The sequence below is a fragment of the Dromiciops gliroides genome, chromosome 2, assembly GCF_019393635.1.
Source record: "Dromiciops gliroides isolate mDroGli1 chromosome 2, mDroGli1.pri, whole genome shotgun sequence".
NCBI lineage: Eukaryota > Metazoa > Chordata > Mammalia > Microbiotheria > Microbiotheriidae > Dromiciops > Dromiciops gliroides.
This window is the reverse complement of record NC_057862.1, coordinates 306106372-306128192: the sequence shown is the minus strand read 5'-3', so window position 1 is coordinate 306128192 and position 21821 is coordinate 306106372. Positions and strand designations below refer to the sequence as shown.

Genomic DNA, 21821 nt, shown 5'->3' with positions numbered 1-21821 from the left:
ATACATGAACATAGTCTGATGTTCCTGAGGCACCCCCTGAATTGGGCAAAATTAGTTAAATTCTGATAGATCCAGGGGAAATATGGCTGGGAAATGGTACAGAGAATTTTTGAGAGTACAAGACTGAATCAATCCAGTTTAAGTAAACTCAGAGCTTTGGTTCTGGGACATAAAGGTTTGTGTTCTAAGGTCTCCCATAGCATCATCATTCCATATTCTTAGGATTCCAGGCTCTAAATTACTGAGGTCTAAATTCTCTCATAGCTTTTATATCCTGTATTTATGATTTTAGTTGTCACAAGTGGCTTCCCTTCCCACTTGACTTTAATGATTTGTAGATATCCCTATGAATCATTAAAATGAATTGGTGTGGAAGAAATTGAGAATCCACACTGAGGGTACAGGTGTGAATAGGATGCCGCCACTTTATTCTGCAGTGGTGAGGCATACCACTGAGATCTTGAGGGGCTGGGACTGCTAAAGTTAATTTGCAGTAGGATTCATAACTTTTCCTAAGAAAAGTGTGCTTCTTGTTTCTGTTTCATAAACGACAACCAGAAAAGGCCTGTTGAAGTCAATGGTAGGGGGAATAGACATAGGTATTGCTTCTAAGAAAGTGGCCGCTGAAGCCTCAGTTCCTTTCTCATCGATGTTCAACACGGCCTTGTGCACAGCCTAGAAGGAAAGGGAACAGTACAGTTCAGGGATAAAAGAAAGAATGGTAGGAATTCCTGAATATCATCATACTCCCAGTTGTTAGGGAAGACCTAGAAAGGACATTGATTTGATAGGGTTGGGGCCGTATAGTAGGATGTCTTGCAAAAAATATAAATGCCTTCTTGTTGAAATTTACTTGATTAATTCACTTCAACACACATTTCTTGACCATATGACCCAGTTCTGGGCCATTAAAGAGGATACAAGATGATTAAATAATGTGGTCCTCTCCTCAGGGAAGTTATAATCTAAATTTCTAGAATATCAGGTAGAGGAATTACCAACAAAGGACCATGCGATTTCACAGTTAGGGACATTTAATTATCTGGCTAGAGCAGGGAAAATTCCATAGAGAAAGTTAATTCATAAATTGTTCGCCTATACATAAGTCTGATAAGTAATATGCTCCATCCATGTTCTTCTAATTTCTCTTTAAATCTAGGTCATGTATCCATTTTGACCTTATCTTTGTAAATGGGGTAAGATATTAGTCTATGTCCAGTTTCTGCCAGACGGCTTTCCAGTTTTCCCAATATTTTTTTTCTTACCAAATAATGAATTCATATCCCCAAATCTTAAGTCTTTATACTTTTCAAATACAAGGTTATTATATTTATTTACTGTGAGACAGTGAGAGATGAGTTGACCAACCATCCCCCCCAAATGATTGAATCATAGACACTGCCCCCAAAATGTCAAAACAGCCAGTTCAATTTGGTCAGTTCAGCTAATTCTCTTTTGATTAATTTCTCTATTCTATAACTAATGATAGTACCTTACTATGTGTAGTATATGGGAGAAACTGCTTGGAACTGAAGGCTATCTATTATTTGGTGCCACCCACTCTCTACATAAGCTTACACTTGGTTCACATGCTCATATATTATTTGGTGATTTTTTTCCCCAATGTGTTTATGTTTTGGCTCCTCAACCAAATCATACATTATTTGAATGTAGAGACTGTGTCAAAATCTTCCTTGTTTTTTCCTCTTTTGGAGAGGCATGGGGCTTACAGTAGAAAATTGTTGTTCTTCAGCCATTTCAGTTGTGTCCGATTCTTTGTGACCCCATTTGATATTTTCTTGGCAAGGTTGCTGGAGTGGCTTGCTATTTCCTTCTCTAGCTCATATGATGGATAAAAAAACTGAGGCAAATGATATTAAATGACTTGCTCAGGCTCACATAGCTAGTAAGTGTCTGAGGCTAGATTTGAACTCAGGAAGATGAGTCTTCCTGACTACAGGCCTGGAGCTGTGTCCTCTATGCCACCTAGCTGCCTTTGATAATTAGAGTTTAATATAATTGTTTTCCTTTATTATCTTTATTTTAATTAAAATTTTTTTTTGCTGGGCAATGAGGGTTAAGTGACTTGCCCAGGGTCACACAGCTAGTAAGTGTCAAGTGTCTGAGGCAAGATTTGAACTCAGGTCCTCCTGAATCCAGGGCTGTTGCTTTATTCACTATGCCACCTAACTGCCCCCAAATTTCCCAATTACATTTTTTGCATGGGGCAATGTGGGTTAAGTTACTTGCCCAGGGTCACATAGCTATTAAGTGTCAAGTGTCTGAGGCTGGATTTGAACTCAGGTCTTCCTGAATCCAGGGCCAGTGCTTTATCCACTGTGCCACCTAGCTGCCCCCTATTATCTGTATTTTATAAAAACCTCATTCTGAGAAGTGGTCACATAGGTTTCACCAGGTGACCAAAGGGAGCCATGATACACAAAAAAATTAAATTAAAAAGTTCACTAAATGCCAAGGTCACAGTGAAAATGTCCTCAATAGACATTCTAACAATAGCTAGGATTTACCTAGTGCTTGCTATCTGCTAAGAACTTTGTAATTATTATTTCATTTGAAGCTCACAACAACCCTGGGAGGTTTTACAGATGAAGATACTGAAGCAAACAAAGATTAAGTCACATAGCTAGTTAAGTAGTGTGGGAATTTATTGTGATTTGGGGACCCTGCCTTTGGGCTGAGATTAAAAAGCCTTAGGCCCTCAGGGCTCTTCTCTGTGTAAGAGGGGCTGGTGCCCCTCCCCCTCGACTTCAGCCGAGCAGAGAAACCCCTCCGGGAGTCAGGTGGACAGCTGGGGAAAGCCCCAGCTCCCTCCACCCTGAGGGGAGCTGCCCTGGACATCCCAGGCTTATCCTACCAGGCCCTGGGTGCAGCCTGTGTGGAGGTCCCAGGTGCGCAGCAGGGGGCACGACCCCTTGAGCCCTGGGTATGGTACGCATGGGACACTCGTGTTCCCCTGGCCGCAGCCCTAGTGCTGCTGGTGGATTAACTTGGCATGTGTGGAGGTGCAGGGAGCCTGAGGTTTGAGGGGAGAGAAGGAAGATATATACAGGGGAGTTAAACAGTAAGGGAGGACTGACAGAGCAAGGCTGGAGGACGCTGGAGGACCAGGAGAATGCAAGGAGGTCGGTGAGAGAGAAGAAGCACTTGAGGGGGGTTCACGACAGTAAGAGGCTTTTCAGAGGGGTTGGCAAGAGTACGGAGCAGGGGGGGCTTTTCAGTGAGGGGAGCGCTAGAAGATGGTTCGTTGGTACACAGGAGGACGCTAAGAGAGTTAGATGGCAAAGAGTAAGCACAAGCAGAGGCAGGAGGAGACAGGCGGAAAGCAGTCAGGTCTTGTATAACTTTGCATTTCTTATCTCTTACATTTATTTTTATAAATAACCCCTACTTTGATTATTTAATTAAGAGGCTTCCTAATCTTTTGCGAGTGGAGCAGTGTGTAGAAATTTTTAAAAGGCCCATACTAAGTTAATAGCAGTCAGATAACCAGACAGTCAAACATCCACAGATTAGGGCCCACCAGCTAGATTAGTCCCCCCAAGTTAGTTAAAAATATTCTTACATTTGAATGGTGACCATGAAGGAATTTAGGGCCCAACTAGTTAGCTGAAATATTTTTACATTTGAATTGCAACCACTAAGGGACTTACGGTCCAATTAAAATTTTTCTAAAATTATAATTTTTCTAAGCTTAAAATTTTTCATATAAGGCCAGTTCCATAATTTTTCAGATTAGATATAGTTAATTTGTTTTTTACAGTAGCTAAGGTTAGATATGAACTCAGGTTTTCCTGAGTCTAGGCTCAGTGCTTTATCCACCTAACCATCTAGCTGCCCACATTTCTATTAGACCAGATTCAGTTTAGAGTGAATCTATTTTCTCTTCAATGCAGTAAAATCTAAATCTTTACTTGTAGAACTTCTAGCCTATGAGGTCTGCTCCAAGTTGAACACAACTCATCTGTGATGACTATATATAAACTCTGTTCAATACATTCATCTATGATGTGCTATGTTGTCTTTCCAAGCTCAATATACTTATCAGCATTAAGTGGAGAAAAAACAAAATGACATGTTTTACTGCAGAGGGATATTTGAGTTTGAGTTCTAATGCTGCCACGTACTTATTAGATGTGTGACTTTGGGCAAGTCACCTGACATCTCCGAACCTCAGTTTCTTCATCTGTAAAACAGGGGAGATTGTCCTTATGCTGACTAGTTCTCAGGATTATTGTAAAGGAAATGCTTTTCAATCTTAGAGCAAAACACAGATGTAAGCTCTTCTTGCTATTATCACACTAGTAACATTTAGGGGAATTATAACAAAGACAATACTTAGTATTCTTAGACTTACCTGGGAAAGCTGAAGGTTTACTCCCTCTATGATTCCAGAAAGATCTGAAATGTCTTCAAATACATTTGTGATGCCCAGTTCTCTTAATACCTTCAGATCATAGTTTCCTGAGATGGAAACTTTTGGCAAATATAAATTGACTGCACTATTAATAAAGGAAGATAAAATAAAAAATAATTACTATTAAAATAAATAAAACAAAAAAGATAAACATTTATAAACAGACATATGAATAAAATAAGTAATAAAATAACTAAAATGTTAAAAATATCTTACACAAGAATGTTTCAATATTATCTATTTTTAAAATAAATATTTATTGATAGTTTCTGATTTTTATATTATAGTTCCCAATGAGTTCCTCCCCCTTCCTCTTCCAGGGGGCCATCTCCATAACAAAGAGTAAAAAAGAGAGAAAAAAAGGAAGACAAAAAGAGTCCAACAAAACACATGGCCTCTGCAAAGAAGAGGCAGAAGTACCTCCTTCTTATAAATTTTCTTTGGAAAAGTTAAAAATGTTTTCTTTTTCATCTTTCTCTTTACATTATTGAAGTTCTTGTGTATAGTTTCCTGGTTCTAATTGCCTTGCTTCACATCAGTTCATATAAGTCCTCTAATGGTCCTTTCTATCATCATATTCATCCCTTATTGCCCAGAAGCAGTATTGTTTTCTAATCTTTCAGTCTCTCTGTCTCTGTCTCTGTCTCTCCATAACATTATGAGGGACTCTGTTTAGACAGATCAAGTGTTTCCATATTTTACAAGAAGCTTTTCCTGATCCCCTTAATTCTAGCACATTACTTCTATTCATTATTTCCAATTTACTCTTTCCATATCTTGCTGGTACATGGTTGTTGTCATGTTTTCTCTACCATTAGAATGTAAGTTCTTTGAGGATGGCTGTCTTTCTTTTTGCTTGTATTTGTATGCCTAACACTTAATGCTTGGCACATAGCAGATGCTTAAGAAGATTGCCTTATTGCCTAACCCTTCCTTCTTACAGTTAAATGAAACTGGCTTGTTATACAGATGTGTAACAACTTCCACCCATTGGTCCTAGTTCTGTCCTCTGGGGCCAAGCAGAATAAGTCTGATATCTGGGGCAGCTAGGTGGCGCAGTGGATAAAGCACGGGCCCTGGAGTCAGGAGTACCTGAGTTCAAATCCAACCTTGGACACTTAACACTTACTAGCTGTGTGACCCTGGGCAAGTCACTTAACCTCAATTGCCTCATCCAAAAAAACCCCCCAAAAAACAACAAAAAAAAATCTGATATCACATGGCAGTCCTTTAAGAATCTGAAGATAGTGATGAAGTCCTCCAGAAGTCTTTTCTTCCTAACTAAGCACTCCAAATTCCTTTAATCAACCCTTGTAAGGGATGGGTGTTTATTTAATTTATTTTTTTAATAGCCTTGTCATCCTGGCTTTTCTCCTCGGTGACCTTTCTAAAACATGAAACCCAGGATGAATACAGCATTCCAGGTGCAGTCCAAGCAGATCTTAGACCAGAGGAAATATCCCTTCCCTCTTTGGGACATTAAGGTCATCTGGTCAAATTATGAAATATGACAGTCTCTGAAGAATCCAAATTTCTGGTCCCCCTTAGGCAATGGAGAGGTGCATGGAGAGGCTGCTGCAGCACTCTTTTTACTGTGCCACCTAGCTGCCTCTGCCACAAGCAGAGAAGGAAATGGCAAACCAGTACAGTATCTCTGCCAAGCAAAGCCCAAATGGGCTCATGAAGAGCCGGACGTGACTAAAACTACTCAATGACCACATCTCAGTTCAGATTTGGCCTCAGACATTTACTAGCTGTGTGACCCTGTGCAAGGCACTGAACCTCTGTCTGCCTCAGTTTCCTCATCTGTAGAATGGGGATAATAATAGCACCTACCTCCCAGGGTCTTATAAGAATTAATTAAAACCTGGTCACAGCGTTAAGGCCCACAGACATAGTAGCAGTTCCTTCATAGAGTGTTCTACCTTTTTAACTCCTCTAGGCTCCATTACTATAGCATCTTCCATAACAACAACAACAACAACAACAACAACAACAAACAACAACAAACAACAACAACAACAACAACAACAATATTATAATCCCCTTCTATGTGCAAGGTATGTGGATACAAAATCAAAAATAAAATACCTCCTGCACTTAAAGAGGGACCATTTCTTTTTCTTTCTTTCTTTCTTTTTTTTGGCGGGGCAATGAGGGTTAAGTGACTTGCCCAGTTTCACACAGCTAGTAAGTGTCAAGTGTCTGAGGTCGGATTTGAACTCAGGTCCTCCTGAATCCAGGGCCAGTGCTTTATCTACTGCGCCACCTAGCTGCCCCCCAAAGGGACTATTTCTAACCAGGGGATACAGATCAGTTAATAAAAAGGAATTCGATGGGGGTTCAGGTAGGGGGAGTCATGGAAACTGAGCTTCTTCAGCAGCCAGGACACAGGGAGGAGAAGTGAATGTGTTCAGGGTTCAACCTTTACAAAGACACTAAGCTGGAGCTGGCATATTAAGTTCAGGAAAGAGGGAATAGGTCAATTTGGGTGAAATGGAAAAAGCATGAAGGGAAATAATTTAAAGGAAGTTTTGAAAAATAAAAGGGTAAGAGATTTTAAGGGGACTTAAATAGCTTTTTGAAGAGTTTATGCTTTATCTTTGAGAGGCAATAATAAGACACCATGGAAGATTTTTTAATTAGACAGTGATGTGGTCAGATGTTTTAGGTGTATTGATTTGGAGGCTGCGTGTAGGATAGATTGGAGTTGGAGCTGGGAGAATTTGTAAACAGGGAAATTAAACTACTTAGGAGGAAATTGCCATAGTCCTGGTGAGAGTCAGTGGGAACCTAGAGTGGAGTAGTGGCTATGTGAGTAGAGAGAAGCAAATGTGTGAAAGAGATGATGTGATAATAGAATTAGAAAACAACGGATGGTGGGGATATGGAGGGGAGAGGGAAAGCAAAGGGTGAGTTCCAGGTTGCAAACCTAGGTGACTAGGATGATGATAATCTCAATAGAAATAGGAAAGTTTGAAAGAGGGGTAGATTGAGGGAGGAAGGCAATGAGTTCCAATTTAGATAGTTCACCATAATAACAGGACACTCAGATAACAATGTCCAGCAAGCAGCTGGTCATGTGGGATTAGAATTGAAGATACACTGGGGCCAAGACAGATAGGTTGGTAGTTTGTGGGGATGAGAAGGTTAAATGAAGGTTATTTTTTTGTTTTTTCTAGGATTGGGGAAAAATGGTCATTTTTGCAGAACGAAAAGAACAAATCATTAGATAATAATGAGAAAGAAGTTATGATTCAAGGATCAAAGGGGCGATCTCCTGAGTTGGGTAGGAGGAGATGTGATCAAGAGCAGAAATGTAGGGATTAGACTTGGCAAAGAGAAGAGCTGTGTCTTCTTCAGAGACTGAAGCAAAAGATGAGAGAATGGGATGTGATTTTGAGAGATTTTACAGGAGTGGAATAAGGGAGAAGAGGGAAGTCATGGCAGATGTTTTGTTTCTTAGTTTCTCAGCAAAGTAGGGGACAAAGTCCTTTGTCCAAAGGGAGGGGAGATAGTCCATATGACATTAGGAGACAAGAGTCCCTGTGGAGAGTGTGATAGTCAAGTTTGGAAGAACAGAATGTTCCCAATCCCATAACAAAAGTTTGTAATGAACCTAGCCAACCCACCTGTGTGATTTTCTCTAATAGTAGGAGTGGGGGAGGTGAATAGTGGGAGTGACCTAGGACTGGGGGTAGGCCAGATTTTTTTTTTTGCAAGAGACAAAGAGGTAAGAGCTTCAAGGACAGAGGAGAGTGTACCATCCAATTGGCCAACCACGGTGTCAAGAGTTTGAAGGGAGTAAAATGAAGCAAGAGCAACAGTAATAGACTGGGAGAATGGGGAAGAGTAGAGGTCCAAGGAGCAGCTAGGTTGCACAGTGGATAGAGTGCTGGGTCTGGAGTCAGGAAGATCTGAGTTCAAATCCATTCTCAAACACTTACTAACTGTGTGACCCTGGGAAAGCCATTTAACCCTGTTTGCCTCAGTTTCCTCATTTCTAAATGAGCTGGAGAAGGAAATGGCAAATTACTCCAACCTCCAAAAGGGGTTATGAAGAATTGGACATGACTGAAAAAATAAAACAACAAAAGAGGTACTAGAAGTCACAGTAAGGTGGAAGAAGAGGCTATGATCAGGGGAAGAATTTTAGATTTCTGGATGATGGAGAAATCTCAGTTATGGCTGATGGTGAAATCAAACATATAACTTATACTTCATACATAAACATACCCCAAGCAAAAGTTTTCGCAAATTTAGGAGATTTTTTAGTGGAATACATATTAATACATGCTGCATAAATTATATTGTAATAAAATTTCTTATTTTATTTCACCATCCTAAAAAAGGTTGAAGCATAAGAAATTATGTAAATAAATTTAATCATTTTATCATGATTATTGAGAAGTGATCAACAAAGGAGATTTATTAAACTTTTTTATCATCAGATATAGAGAGTAGAAGGTAGCCCCTTGTGTTCAGTAAAAGATGGATAGCCTATAAACTTTATTGTTAGCCATTAGTAATGTTAAAAGACCTACAGGAATGCTTCTAATATGTTAGGTGGATCCCTTGGGGAGAATTTATGGGAAGACACAGACAAGAGTGGCACAAGATTATAAAGCTTAGATGGGCTATTTGAATTGTTGGAGGGAATACCTACATCCTGTAAGATCACAGACCCTTACAAATATGAACATTGAATTATTATTATTATCATTGTCACATCTTTATCATTATCTTGATACTGGCCAGTTTATGATTTAACAAATAATATGCTTATAGGACAGTCAGGCGAGTTACCTGCGATGCAGTTTTCTTGACCATTTAAAAACCAGCTCTTTGTTCAAGGCATTCTCCACCTGTTCTAGCTTCCCTACATCTGGCAGTATAAAAAGGGCAGTTGCATTTCCCAAATAGTTCATTTTCACAACATTGCAGGCCAGGTCATTATCATAAGTCACACTGAACATTCCAAGGCGATTCATTGTTTGAACAGGCACAGTTGTTTTGTTATCCACATGGAAGGGACGTTCTGTAGTGAACTCTGTGTCGAAGGGTTTCTCCCATTTGCCTAACAAGAGAATGTGTAGATGATAATGAATTTGTGTGGGCTACAAAGATAGAAAATCAGTGGTAGGAAAATTATGTACTCTTATTACCTAACAGGTAGCTGTTACTTAGGGGCAGCTAGGTTGTGTAGTGGGGAGAATGCTGGACCTGAAGTCAGGAAGACTCATCATCCTGAGTTCAAATCTGGCCTCAGACACTTATTAGCTATGTGACCTTGGGAAAGTTACTTAACCTTGTTTGCCTCAGTTTCCTTATCTGTAAAATGAAGGGGAGAAGGAAATGGTAAACCACTGTAGTATCTTTGCCAAGAAAACCCCATAGGGGGTCATGAAGAATTGGACATGACTGAAAAAATGACTGAAATTACCTTAGCATTACCCATGATGTATCCATTTTAGATATACACTGAGTTTAACAGGTGGCACATTTTCTGCCTGGCAGCCACACAAGCAAAGGTAGAACATTAGATCCAGAAAGGACCTTGGAAATCATCTATCCTAACTATTTCCTTGTATAGATCAGCATCTGAAATCTAGAGTGGGACAGTGACTTGCACAATATCATTAAATGGTAGGGTAGACACTAGGACCCAGGAATCCAGCTGCCTTTTGTCCCTAGGGCAAGCTCAATAAAATTCCCAGTTTATCCAGATTCTCTTCAGGGATCAATTGCCATTTATGTCATTCCACAAACCTTCCAAGGGTTGCTTAGGAATCAAAATGGGTTTTTATACATTGCCACCACTTTCTATTTCTGTCCTAAGCCCTGGAAGGGATGCAGAGAATTCAAAGAACCGGGAAGCATGGATGATCTTCAGATGTCAGACATGAGATCCATTTTTGATGGCCAAAGGTTAATTCTATGAGACGCTATATGTGGTTAACACCTGACAAAAAGGGATATTGTAGTTTCTATTCATGTCAAGAAATGCCCAACCTAGGCATGTCTATGGGAATCATATGCTACTAGATCTAGGAGGGACCCTAGAATGGAAAGCATCATAATAGCTCACATTTAAAGTTTAAAAAGCATTGACCTCCGAACAATGTTATGAACTGGTCAGTGAAATACAGTCACTCCATAGACCTCGTCAGAAACTCTCCATCTCCATCTCTGTATCCTCCCTTCCCCCAGACCAATCCCTCAGCTAGAAACTGAGCATCACTGAAGTTAGGTGAGTTGCCCACAGTCAAACAGCATATGAGTGCCACGTGTCTCATCCACAGATCTCAATCCAGCAAGCTTTCCAATATTCCATAGTGAATATCAGTGCTACAAAGGACATTAAAACAAAACATTACATTATAGATCATTGCATGTTAGACCTGGAAGAAACCTTGGAACATGGAAAATTAGACCTGGAAGAGAGTTCAGAAATCTTCTGAATCTAGTTGTTTCTTTCTTTTTTTTGCAATGAGGGTTAAGTGACTTGTCCAGGGTCACACAGGTAGTAAATGTCAAGTGTCTGAGGCCAGATTTGAACTCCTGAATCCAGGGCCAGTGCTTTATGTACTGCATCACCTAGATGGTCCCTAGTTGTTTCATTTTATAGATAAAAGTAGAGCCCTGAGAATTTAAATGGTTTGCCTAAGAGCAAACAATTAAAAATTAGTGTCTTGCTCTGTGATCATCTGAGCCTTTGTTGGGAGATAATTGTGAGGAAAAAAACAGGATATTTCTTTCATCACCCCTTCCTTTAAGAAAACCGTTATTGTGACATAGTTTAAAAATAACTTTTATTTCATTGGTATTGACTATCTATCTATTCAGATTGGAAGCAATACTGTCTCAAGGACTGATCTTACCTTTAAAGAAAATGCAATTCACCAGAACAAAGACCGCATTAGGATCAAGATCCTGAACCAAATCTACTATTTTTCCTTTGGTCTCCTTCTCCACATAATCATTGATCTCTTTCTTGGCAGCCTCATTGTCTTCAAAATTAGTAGAGAAGGTATCTGAAGCATATAGTTTCTTGCTGTCTTCCAAAAATTTCTCTATAATGTTCAGCTTTTTGTCTATGAACATGCCATTGCTTGTGGTCAGTTGAAGCTCATTTCCAGGTAGGTTGAGGGTATGGAGAATATGGTGGAAGCCCTGATGGATTTCTTCCTCTGAAATCACGGTGAGGTTGAATCTCAGTCCCTGTAGGATCTGATCATGAGTGGCTGATCTGGCCCCAAGGGCAAGCAGGCTAAAGGCAGTGGAGATGCTCAGTGGAGAAAAGAATATATTGGTGTTGTTGGACTTAGAAACCAGTAGCCTGTACAGATCGAAGCTAAATTCAGCGATAGAGGGGGAAATGATGTGACTGGCAGAGGAGGGTGGTGGTAGAGTGTTTTCACTGTCTGGGAGCTCCTCAGCTAGGTGGCTGGGGACCAGGATGCATAGCCCAGCTATCAGGCAAAATTTCAGAGTGAACGACATCATTCTAAAAGAGAACAAGATTACACAGTTGGAATAATTTTGCATATAAACTTCATTTAGATTGATCTTCTTTCTGGTTCCCAACATGCCTTGCTTAGACTTGCCCCCATACTTTCCCCTAGGTCGTTATTTAAATAGCTATATTCCCCTCCCTTCCCCTGTCAGGAATGCATTAGTACTTATCTACCAACCGTCCCGTCTAACTCTTCCTGACCCCATTTGGGGTTTTCTTGGCAAAGGTATGGAGTGGTTTGCCATTTTCTTCTCCAGCTCATTTTACAGATGAGGAACTGAAGCAAACAGGATTAAGTGACTTGCCCAGGGTGTCTGAGGCAGGATTTGAATTAATGTGATTCTGACTACACTTTATCCACTTCACAATCTCCAGCACCAAGCATAAAACCTGGCACTTCTGATTAGGTCTCTGTGTCTCTGGGTAAATTACTTAACCTCTCTGGGCTTGTTTCCTTGTTTGTGAATTGAGAAAGTTGTAATAAATGAACTCTGAGGCCCTTACACCTCCATTTCATCTGCGTTTGTATTTCTATAGGTCACACATAGTCACTAAGAAGAATGAGATAGTCAGACTTATGCATTGTTATTAATGATACATATATGAGGAATTCTATTTTTCCTGCCCCAGAGGGAAGAATCCAGAGGAATCACAGAAGTTGCAAAAAGGCAAATTTATTCTTGAAGTAAGAAAAACAATATTCCTAAGGAATGAATGAACTGCAAGCCTTGAAACAGAGACTGTTTGATGACTTATCTAGTATATTATACTGGGGAACTAGGGGATGGGAAGGAATATGAAGTGGATTTATCCCTCTGAAGACTCTTCATATTCTAAAATTCTATGAATTCTGTGACTGTAATCAACCTTCCGCCTGGAAAGTCTTCTCTTTTTATCTCTGCCAGACCCAATGCTGCAACCTTGGGTCCTATCTTTTCCACGAAATATTTCTTAAGTTACTGAAACTAAGTACCTGGGCTGTTTTGTTTACTTTATCTGAGGAGACAGAGCAAGGCAATGCCATCTAATAGTATGTCCTATGTATCCTATTTCTACAACTTGATTGTCTCAAGCATAGAGGAATGTAGTGGAAAGAGTGTTAGAACCAGGAGGAGACCTATGTTCTGGTTACAGGGGTTGCAACTCTTTCTTTCATAGAGAAAACAAGGAGGTTGTATCCCTTTCATCTCTGAAAGTAATAGAACCAGAATCACAGAATCTGAGCTTTAGAAAGGACCTCAGAGCTCAATACTAAGTGACAACTATTATAACTCTCATTTTATAGACATAAGAACCGAGACTGAGAGAAGGTGATTCACCTGTGGTTGTAGAGCTAGTAAGTGTTGGAAGTAATATTTTCCCTAAGACTTTCTGCTGAGAAGGTGGCATCCTAAAGACGTTTTCTCATCTGGGAGGTCTCTACAATATTGAAATCACGGGGGCGGCTAGGTGGCGCAGTGGATAAAGCACCGGCCCTGGATTCAGGAGTACCTGAGTTCAAATCCGGCCTCAGACACTTGACACTTACTAGCTGTGTGACCCTGGGCAAGTCACTTAACCCCCATTGCCCCGAAAAAAAAAATATTGAAATCACAATAATATGGACTTCCAATAATGCTGTGGACAGCTAGGTGGTGCATGGATAGAGCACTGGGCTTAGACTCAGGAAGATCCATCTTCCTGAGTTAAAATCTGGACTCAGACAGTAGCTGTGTGACCCTGGGTGAGTCACTTCACCTCAGTTTCCTCAGTTTCCCCATCTGTAAAATAAGCTATAGAAGGAAATGGCAAACCACTCCAGTATCTTTGTCAAGAAAACCCCAAATGGGGTCATGAAAAGTCAGATGAAACTTGTTAAGGGCTAAAATTCTAGCTAGTCTGTCTAAAATATCTAATGAGTGGTCGCCAATAAATTATAAGCTTTAGCAAGAGTTAGACTTTTAAGCATTTATTAAGGAGAATAAGAATTTGGTAAAGAGAGAGAAAGGCCTAGATTCCTACCTATTAAAGGGAGAGCACATTTCTAGCTCCGCTCTCCACCAGAGTCCAAAGGCAAGAGAGTGAGACTGAGTCTCTTCCTTCCTCCTCCCACTAGCCCGCATCACTTCTGACGCCAAAGAAAAGACTCCTGGTCTTGCCCTCAAAGACCTTCGCTTTATGGGTGGAACTCTTCTACAGTAAGTCTCCAGCAGGTGGCGTTATTCCAATCGTTACAAACTGAAATCAGTCAACAACAACAACTACCACCACCAATAATGCCTGCAGTGCCTACCTCACAGGGCTATTGTGAGGCTCAAATGAGATATGTAAAGTACTACATCGAAGCTGGCAATTCATTCTTTCATTTGAGTTTTTACAACAACCTTATAAGGTATATTGTGCATGAATTATTATCACCATTTATAGGTAAGGAAATTTAGACTTCTTCAGAGAGATCAAGTGAATGATCCAAAGGTGCAATACCAAAGCAAAGACTTGAGCTATACCTTTTGGCCACAGACTCAGCACTCACTCCTTTCTTCGTGGTGGACTGCCAAACAGAAACAGGTTGTTCATAATAATAGTCTTTGTTATCTTTTAAAAAGCTTCCTCAAGGGGGCAGCTAGGTGGTGCAGTGGATAAAGCACCAGCCTTGGATTCAGGAGTACCTGAGTTCAAATCTGCCCTTAGACACTTGACACTTACTAGCTGTGTGACCCTGAGCAAGTCACTTAACCCTCACTGCCCTACAAAAAAAAAAAAAAAGCTTCCTCAAGACTGTCTTGGGAAAGCCTAAAACCTAGTATGATTAGCTGGCTGCCACACCTGCTAAACAAGCTCTCCTCCAGATAACCATGGACATGCTTATTCATTCTGATGGGCTCTTAATGTAGGTCCTCCACTTTGCCCTTTCTTTGGGAGATTCTAATTTTTCAAAGAACTGAAATGCAGCCACTGCCATTCCTCCCTTGAACTCTCATCCTCCCTGGCTGCTCTCAGGATTGCCACCAGCCCACCCGTTCTACTGCAGACAACATAGTCTGAGATTTTTTGTTTGTTTTTGTTTTTTACAGGGGAATATATTACTTACGGTTCCCTCTCCAGAGTGCTGCAGAAACTCCCCAGGAAGCTGACACCTATTCCCAGAACCTCTTGCTTCCTGGGGTGTTATTTAAGTAGCCAAGCAACTCTGGGAAGGGGTGGATGAGGCTCTTCTTCCAGTGAATATTAACTAGTGTAACTCTGGTTGTTTGTACAGAACAAACAATGACTAAGGCCATTTGTCAAGGTGCAATTTTGGTCCTTTCCATGCTCTTCCCTTTCTCTCATAGTATCTTCTGGGATACAAGAGGTCTCTGCTCATTACTCAAAGGAGAAACTTTGTCTTTTACGTTAAACTTATAGTCTCCCAAATTTAAGGCTTTTGGAGACAGGACTTTCCTAAAGGTCTTAGATTTGTATCAAAATCCACCTTTTTATTGAAGGGACTGGGAAGATTCATATCCACTCTGGAAGAATTCCTACTTTTATTTCACCTATCCGTGGATCAAAAGCTTCATTGCCCACTTCAGAATGCCCAAGTAACATGTGACATTCAAAGTCTTTCATAATCTGGCCCCAATCTACCTACATAAAGTAATAGAGATACTTTTGCGGGGGATGTAATAGAACACTCACTTCTTCTTCCCCCACTAAAAAAATCCACTAAAACCAAAAATTAGTTATACAAAAAGGGCTAACATAGTGATAAGGACTGACAGCACATAAGATATAATAATTCCTCTTTTTTTCACAGAAAGAAAGGCTCTTTCTTTTCAAAACCAACCATTTAGAATTAACACTGGTCATTATCTTCAGTCTGAATTCTATTGTTTTTGGTTCTATCTTTATTCATGCTACTGTTTTCCAACCTATTTCTTCTGTATAATCAAAGCAATTTTCTCCATTAAAAGGCAGTTGGGCCTACCCAGGGGAGGAATATCACCTGAAAGCTGAGCAAAGGATTAGACTCCAACAACAACACTCTATTGGGTGTGAAGAGAGTTTGCCAGGTAACTGTCTTTTAGGTCCTTGTTTTTCTGAGATGTAGCCACAGATATTGAGATAACTGAAATGGGGTACTACAGAGTCTTTACTGCTGGTAACCTCCCATCCAGGCTGGGTCCAAGTTCCTTATTGTAGATCTTGACAATTTGTTTTTAGGCTGAGGGAGGGATCACAGGGTGTTTCAGTCTTGTGTCATGGATGTTAACTGCAACCTTAACAGGATCTTGCAGTCTTTGAAACATGAAGAATTGCCTGGTAGGAAAAAAATGGGCTTTTTATGACTGCTTCTATGTAACAATTGGGGATAATGGTGAGAAATTTTAAGAATGCTAATTTTGCTTGAATGTAAGAAAGAGCTTCCTAGCTGCTAGAGTCATTCCACAGTGAATAGCTTGACATAATTGAGATCTAGTGAAATCTTTTAATTTTTTAAATTAATTTTTTTTATCTAGTGAAATATTGAAAGGATATAAAATATTACATTTCTTATTTTAAAAAATCAATTGCATAAAGAGAAGACAAAGAAAGATGGCTAAATACCAATTCCAGTGGGGAAAAAATGGGACATCTGGTTAGACCACAAGCTTAATGTGAGGTAGCACTGAAACGTGAAAACCCCAAATGCCAGGGTGAATTTAGGCTGCATTAATAGAGGCTTAGTATCCACAACATGGCAGTTGATCTGTTATACGGTGCCATGATCAAAATCTGGAGGATCATGCTTTGGTCTGGTCACCACATTTTAGGAAGCTAATAGTTAAACTGGAAAAGTCAGTCAATAAAAGCATTTTTTTTTTAGTGGGGCAATGGGGGTGAAATAAACAAACAAATAAATAAATACCCAGGGTCACACAGCTAGTAAATGTCAAGTGTCTGAGGCTGGATTTGAACTCAGGTCCTCCTGAATCCAGGGAGGGTACTTTATCCACTGTGCTACCTAGCTGCCCCCTAATAAAAGCATTTATTAAGCTCTTTCTATGGGTCAGATAGTGTTGTAAGTTCTGGGAATACAAAAAAAAGGCAAAAGATAATCATTGCCTTCAAGGTGTTCACAATCTAATGGGGAGACAACCTGCAAACAACTATGCAGAAACATACTATATACTGGATAATTCAGAGGTAGTCAGCAGAGGAAAGGCACTAGAATTTAGGGGAATTGGGAAAGGCTTCCTGCCAAAGGTCAGATTTTAGCTGGGACATGAAGGAAGGTAAGGGAAGCCAGAAGGTGGAGAGGAAGAAGAAAAGCAGGCTGGTAAGGCCACTAGAAACCACGCCAGGAGGAGCTGGAGTGTCATGTCTTGTCAGAAAGCCAAAGAGAATTCAAAGTTTCTTGGGGCTCAGTGGCCATCAGAAGGCTGAGGTCAGCACTGTAGTAGAAGAGATTCTACTCTTTCCCTCCCCTCCCCCAAATGTGATGAAACCTTTGCTTTGCACTATAGTGAGGAAAGGAATAGAGGGGGAAGGGAAGCATATTAATCTTAAGGGCAAAGGCCTATCTTGTCAGATAATAGGTTGGGAAGCTGAAATAATTGAGTTGATTCAAGGTAAACTGACCATCTGGGAGAACTGAAATGAGAAGAAAGGTAGGGGTTGTGATGCTGAGGGGGAAAACCCAACAGAAGGTAGAGGAACAGGTTAGATTTCATTGGTTAAAAGATGATTACACATAATCTGCTTTTGAAATTTTATTTTCTATAAGAAGCCTTTCTCTAACCCCTTTCTAGGTTGAGCGCCTTTGCTCTGTCGATTGTCTCCAATTTAGCCTGTATGTGTTTTGTTTGTTGATAGTTGTTGCATGATGTCTCTCCCATTAGACTGTGAGCTCCTTGAGGGTAGGGACCATCTTTTGCTTTTGTCTACATGCCCAGTTCTTAGCACAGTGCCTGGCATATGGTAGGCAATTAATAAATGCTTATTGGCCAATTGACGCTGCTTGCTCTAAAAGTATAGGCCTCATAAAATCTGGTGAAAATTCCAGGGCTTGGTTTAAGAAAGACTATCCTTTTTTTTTTTTTTTTTGAGTCCTACTCTAAAGTTTCATGGTGGTATGAAAGGAACTTAGATACTTAAAGGGTATGTCAGTAGAACATAAGCTCTGGTAGGTTTTACCATAATGGAAAGACTACAGATATGGTTCCAACAGATTGGTGAATTATTAGCCTGTGATAACCCATGAAATGAAGTGAAATACAAAATGGCCCTTGGTTCTCTGCATCCTCCTCCCCACCCTCTTTCATTGCTACAGTGGGGATGACTGAGAGTTGAATTGCAGAAAAGTGGATAAGGGACACTAAAAACTACACCATTTTTAGAACAGCTATACACTTTAACATGGCTGCTAGTACTCTGTTATATTTAGAATTTTATTTTCCCAAATTACATGTAAAATATAAATTTTGAAATCATTAAAAAAAAAACCTTTGTGTTCCAAATTCTCTTCCTCCCTCCCTTCCCACACTCCTAAGAACTCAAGCAATTCGATATAAGCTATATATTAGCAATCATACAAAACATTTCCACATTATCTGGGTTGTGAAAGAAAACAGACAAAAACAAAACTTCAGCTAAAGGAACTAATAAAAAATTATGCTTCAATCCGTATTCAGATACTGTCAGTTCTCTGTAGATGGATTGCATTTTTCATAAGACCTTCAGAGTTGTCTTGGATCATTGACTTGCTGAAAAATAACCAAGTCATTCACAGCAGATCATTTCACAGCATTGCTATTATTTTGTGTACAGTACATTTCATTTTGCATCAACTCATGCAGGTCCTTCCAGGTCTTTCTGATAGCATCCTGTGCATTATTGTTTTTTATAGTAAACTACATTTATATAGTACTTTAAAGAGAGATTTCCTTACAATAAACCCATGAGGTTGATTATTGCAACAACAGTGATAACATTTATACTTGACAAAGAAATTTCTTCACAATAGCCCAACAAAGTAAATACCATACGTTTTGTCATCATCATCAGTCAGTCCTCATCATCATCCTCAATCACTCCTCACCATCAATTGATCCTCATCTTCATCATTCAATCTTCCTCCTCATCAATCAGTCCTCATTAATCAATCCTCATCTTCCTCCAATCATCATCAATCCATCAATCCATCATCACCGTCATCTTACATTACTCTTGCCTATGCTTCAAAATTTTTTTCACAATTACTATTGTTAACTGTTTCCCCCATCCTATTCCCTCCCCATGATATTTACTATATTTTCTATTTTCTTTTACCCTATCCCTCCTCAAAAATGTTTTGCTTCTGACTGCCCCTCCCCCATTCTGCCTCCCTTTAACCACTCCTTCCTTATTCCCTTCTCCTACTTTCCTGCAGGGTTAGATGGATTACTCCACCCAATTGAGTGTGTGTAATTCCCTCCTTGAGCCAATTCTGATGAATGTAAGGCACATTCACTGCCCCACTCCTCCACTATCCTTCCCCCCACTCAACAACCCTTTCCTGCTTCTTTCATGTGAGATTTTACCCCATTCTAACTCTCCTCTTCCCTTTTTCCCAGTGCAATCATCTCCCTCCTCAACTTTACCCTAAAGATGTCATCATGGGGCAGCTAGGTGACACAGTGTACAAAGCACCTGCCCTGGACCCAGGAAGACCCGAGCCCAAATCTGGTCTCAGACACAAGACACTCACCAACTCAGCAACCCCAGGCATGCCACCCAACCCTGACTGCCCCACAAAAAATGATAAAAAAATAAACGCTTTACAAATATCATCCCTTCATAATCAGTTCCCACCTGTGCCCTCTGTCTAAATTGATTCATATCATCTACCCTAATACTGAGAAATTTCTTATAAGTTAGAAGTATCATCTTCCCATGTAGGAATGTAAACCTTTTAACATCCCTCATGATTTCTTTTCACTATTTACCTTTTTATGCTTATTTAGGGTCTTGTATTTGAAAGTCAAATTTTCTATTCAGTTCAGGTCTTTTCTTCATGGATGCCTGAATGTCCTCTTTTTCATTGAAGTCTCATTTTTCCCTATGAAAGATTATACACAGTTTTGCTGGGTGGGTGATTTTTTGTTGTAATCTCTGTTTCTTTGCCCTCCAGAATATCATATTCTATGCCCTCCAATCCTTTAATGTAGAAGCTGCCAGATCTTGTGTTATCCTGACTGTAATTGAATTGTTTATTTTTTGCTGCTTACAATATTTTCTCCTTGACCCGAGAGCTCTGGAATTTGGTTATAATATTCCTGGAAGTTTTCATTTTGGAATCTCTTTCGGGAGGTGATTGGTGGATTCTTTCAATTTCTATTTTACCTTCTGCTTCTAGGATATCAGGGCAATTTCCCTGACAATCTCTTGGAAGATGATGTCTAAGTTCTTTTTTTTGATCATGGTTTTGAGGTAGTCCAGTAATTTTCAAATTATCACTCCTGGATCTATTTTCCAGGTCAGCTGTTTTTCCAAGGAGATATTTCACATTGCCTTCTATGTTTTCTTTTCTTTTCTTTTTTTTTTTAGTGAGACAATTGGGGTTAAGTGACTTGCCCAGGGTCACACAGCTAGTTAAGTGTTAAGTGTCTGAGGCCGGATTTGAACTCAGGTACTCCTGACTCCAGGGCCGGCGCTCTAACCTTCTATGTTTTCATTCATTTGTATTTGCTATATTGTGTCTTTATTTCTCATAAAGCCATTAGCTTCTTCTTTTTTTTTTTTTTTTTTTTTTTGCGGGGCAATGGGGGTTAAGTGACTTGCCCAGGGTCACACAGCTAGTAAGTGTTAAGTGTCTGAGGTCGGATTTGAACTCAGGTACTCCTGAATCCAGGGCCGGTGCTTTAACCACTGCGCCATCTAGCTGCCCCCAAGCCATTAGCTTCTACTTGTTCAATCCTAATTATTTTTTTAAAATTTATTTTATTGTTTTCCAGTCACATATTACATATAAGGATAGTTTTCAACATTTGTTTTCAATGGATTTTTAGTTCCAAATTTTTCTTTTCTCACCCCCCCTTCCCTCTGTTCTCCCCAAGATGGAAAGCAGTCATATAGGTTGTATATGTACATTAGTCATCTTGTGAAAGAAGAATCAGAGCACAAAGGAAAACCTTCAAACAAGAAGGAAAAAAAAAACAATCCAAAAGTAGAAACAGTATGATTCAATCTGCACTCATAATTCACAGTTCTTTTTTCTGGATGTTGAGAACATTTTCTATCAGGAGTTCCTTGAAACTGTTTTGGATTGTTGCACTGCTGAGAAGAGTCAAGTCTATTCCCATTGTTAATCACACAATGTTGCTGTTACTGTGTACAATGTTCTCCTGGTTCTGCTCCTCTCAGTCAGCATCAGTTCATGTAAGTCTTTCCAGGTTTCTTTGAACTCCTCCTGCTCATTGTTTCTTACAGCACAATAGTATTCCATTACATTCATATACCACAACTTGTTTAGCCATTCCCCTATTGATGGGTATTCCCTCTATTTCCAATTCTTTGCCACCACAAAGAGAGCTGCTATAAATATTTTTGTACATATGGGTCCTTTTCCCTTTTCTATGGTCTCTTTGGGATACACACCTAGCAGTGGTACCACTGGTTCAAAGGATATGAACAGTCCCATAGCCCTTTGGGCATATTTCCAAACAATTCTAATTCTTAAGCAATTATTTTCTTCAGAGAGCTTTCCTATTTGGATTTTCAAGCTGTCAACTTTTTTTTCACCTGAAGCACTTCATTTCTCTTTCTATTTTTTTCCTTTACCTTTCTTACTTTTCCCTGTACCTCTCTTCCTACACTGAAATGTAACAAGACACATCATTTCGTGGGGTACTATTCTTGTGCTGCTCATGATAGATATAAGCAAAAAAAACA

General features: G+C 39.8%; 1 protein-coding gene across 1 annotated transcript; it reads right to left on the bottom strand.

Annotated features, from left to right (window-relative positions):
* Positions 1 to 399: 399 nt before the first annotated feature.
* Positions 400 to 15139, bottom strand: LOC122740251 (alpha-1-antiproteinase-like). Its single transcript, XM_043982202.1, has 5 exons — positions 15022 to 15139; positions 11317 to 11942; positions 9242 to 9512; positions 4376 to 4520; positions 400 to 675 (listed from the first exon to the last, which is right to left on the bottom strand). Exons 2-5 carry the CDS (start codon positions 11939 to 11941, stop codon positions 484 to 486), a joined length of 1233 nt encoding a protein of 410 aa, XP_043838137.1. The 5' UTR covers position 11942; positions 15022 to 15139; the 3' UTR covers positions 400 to 483.
* Positions 15140 to 21821: the final 6682 nt, after the last annotated feature.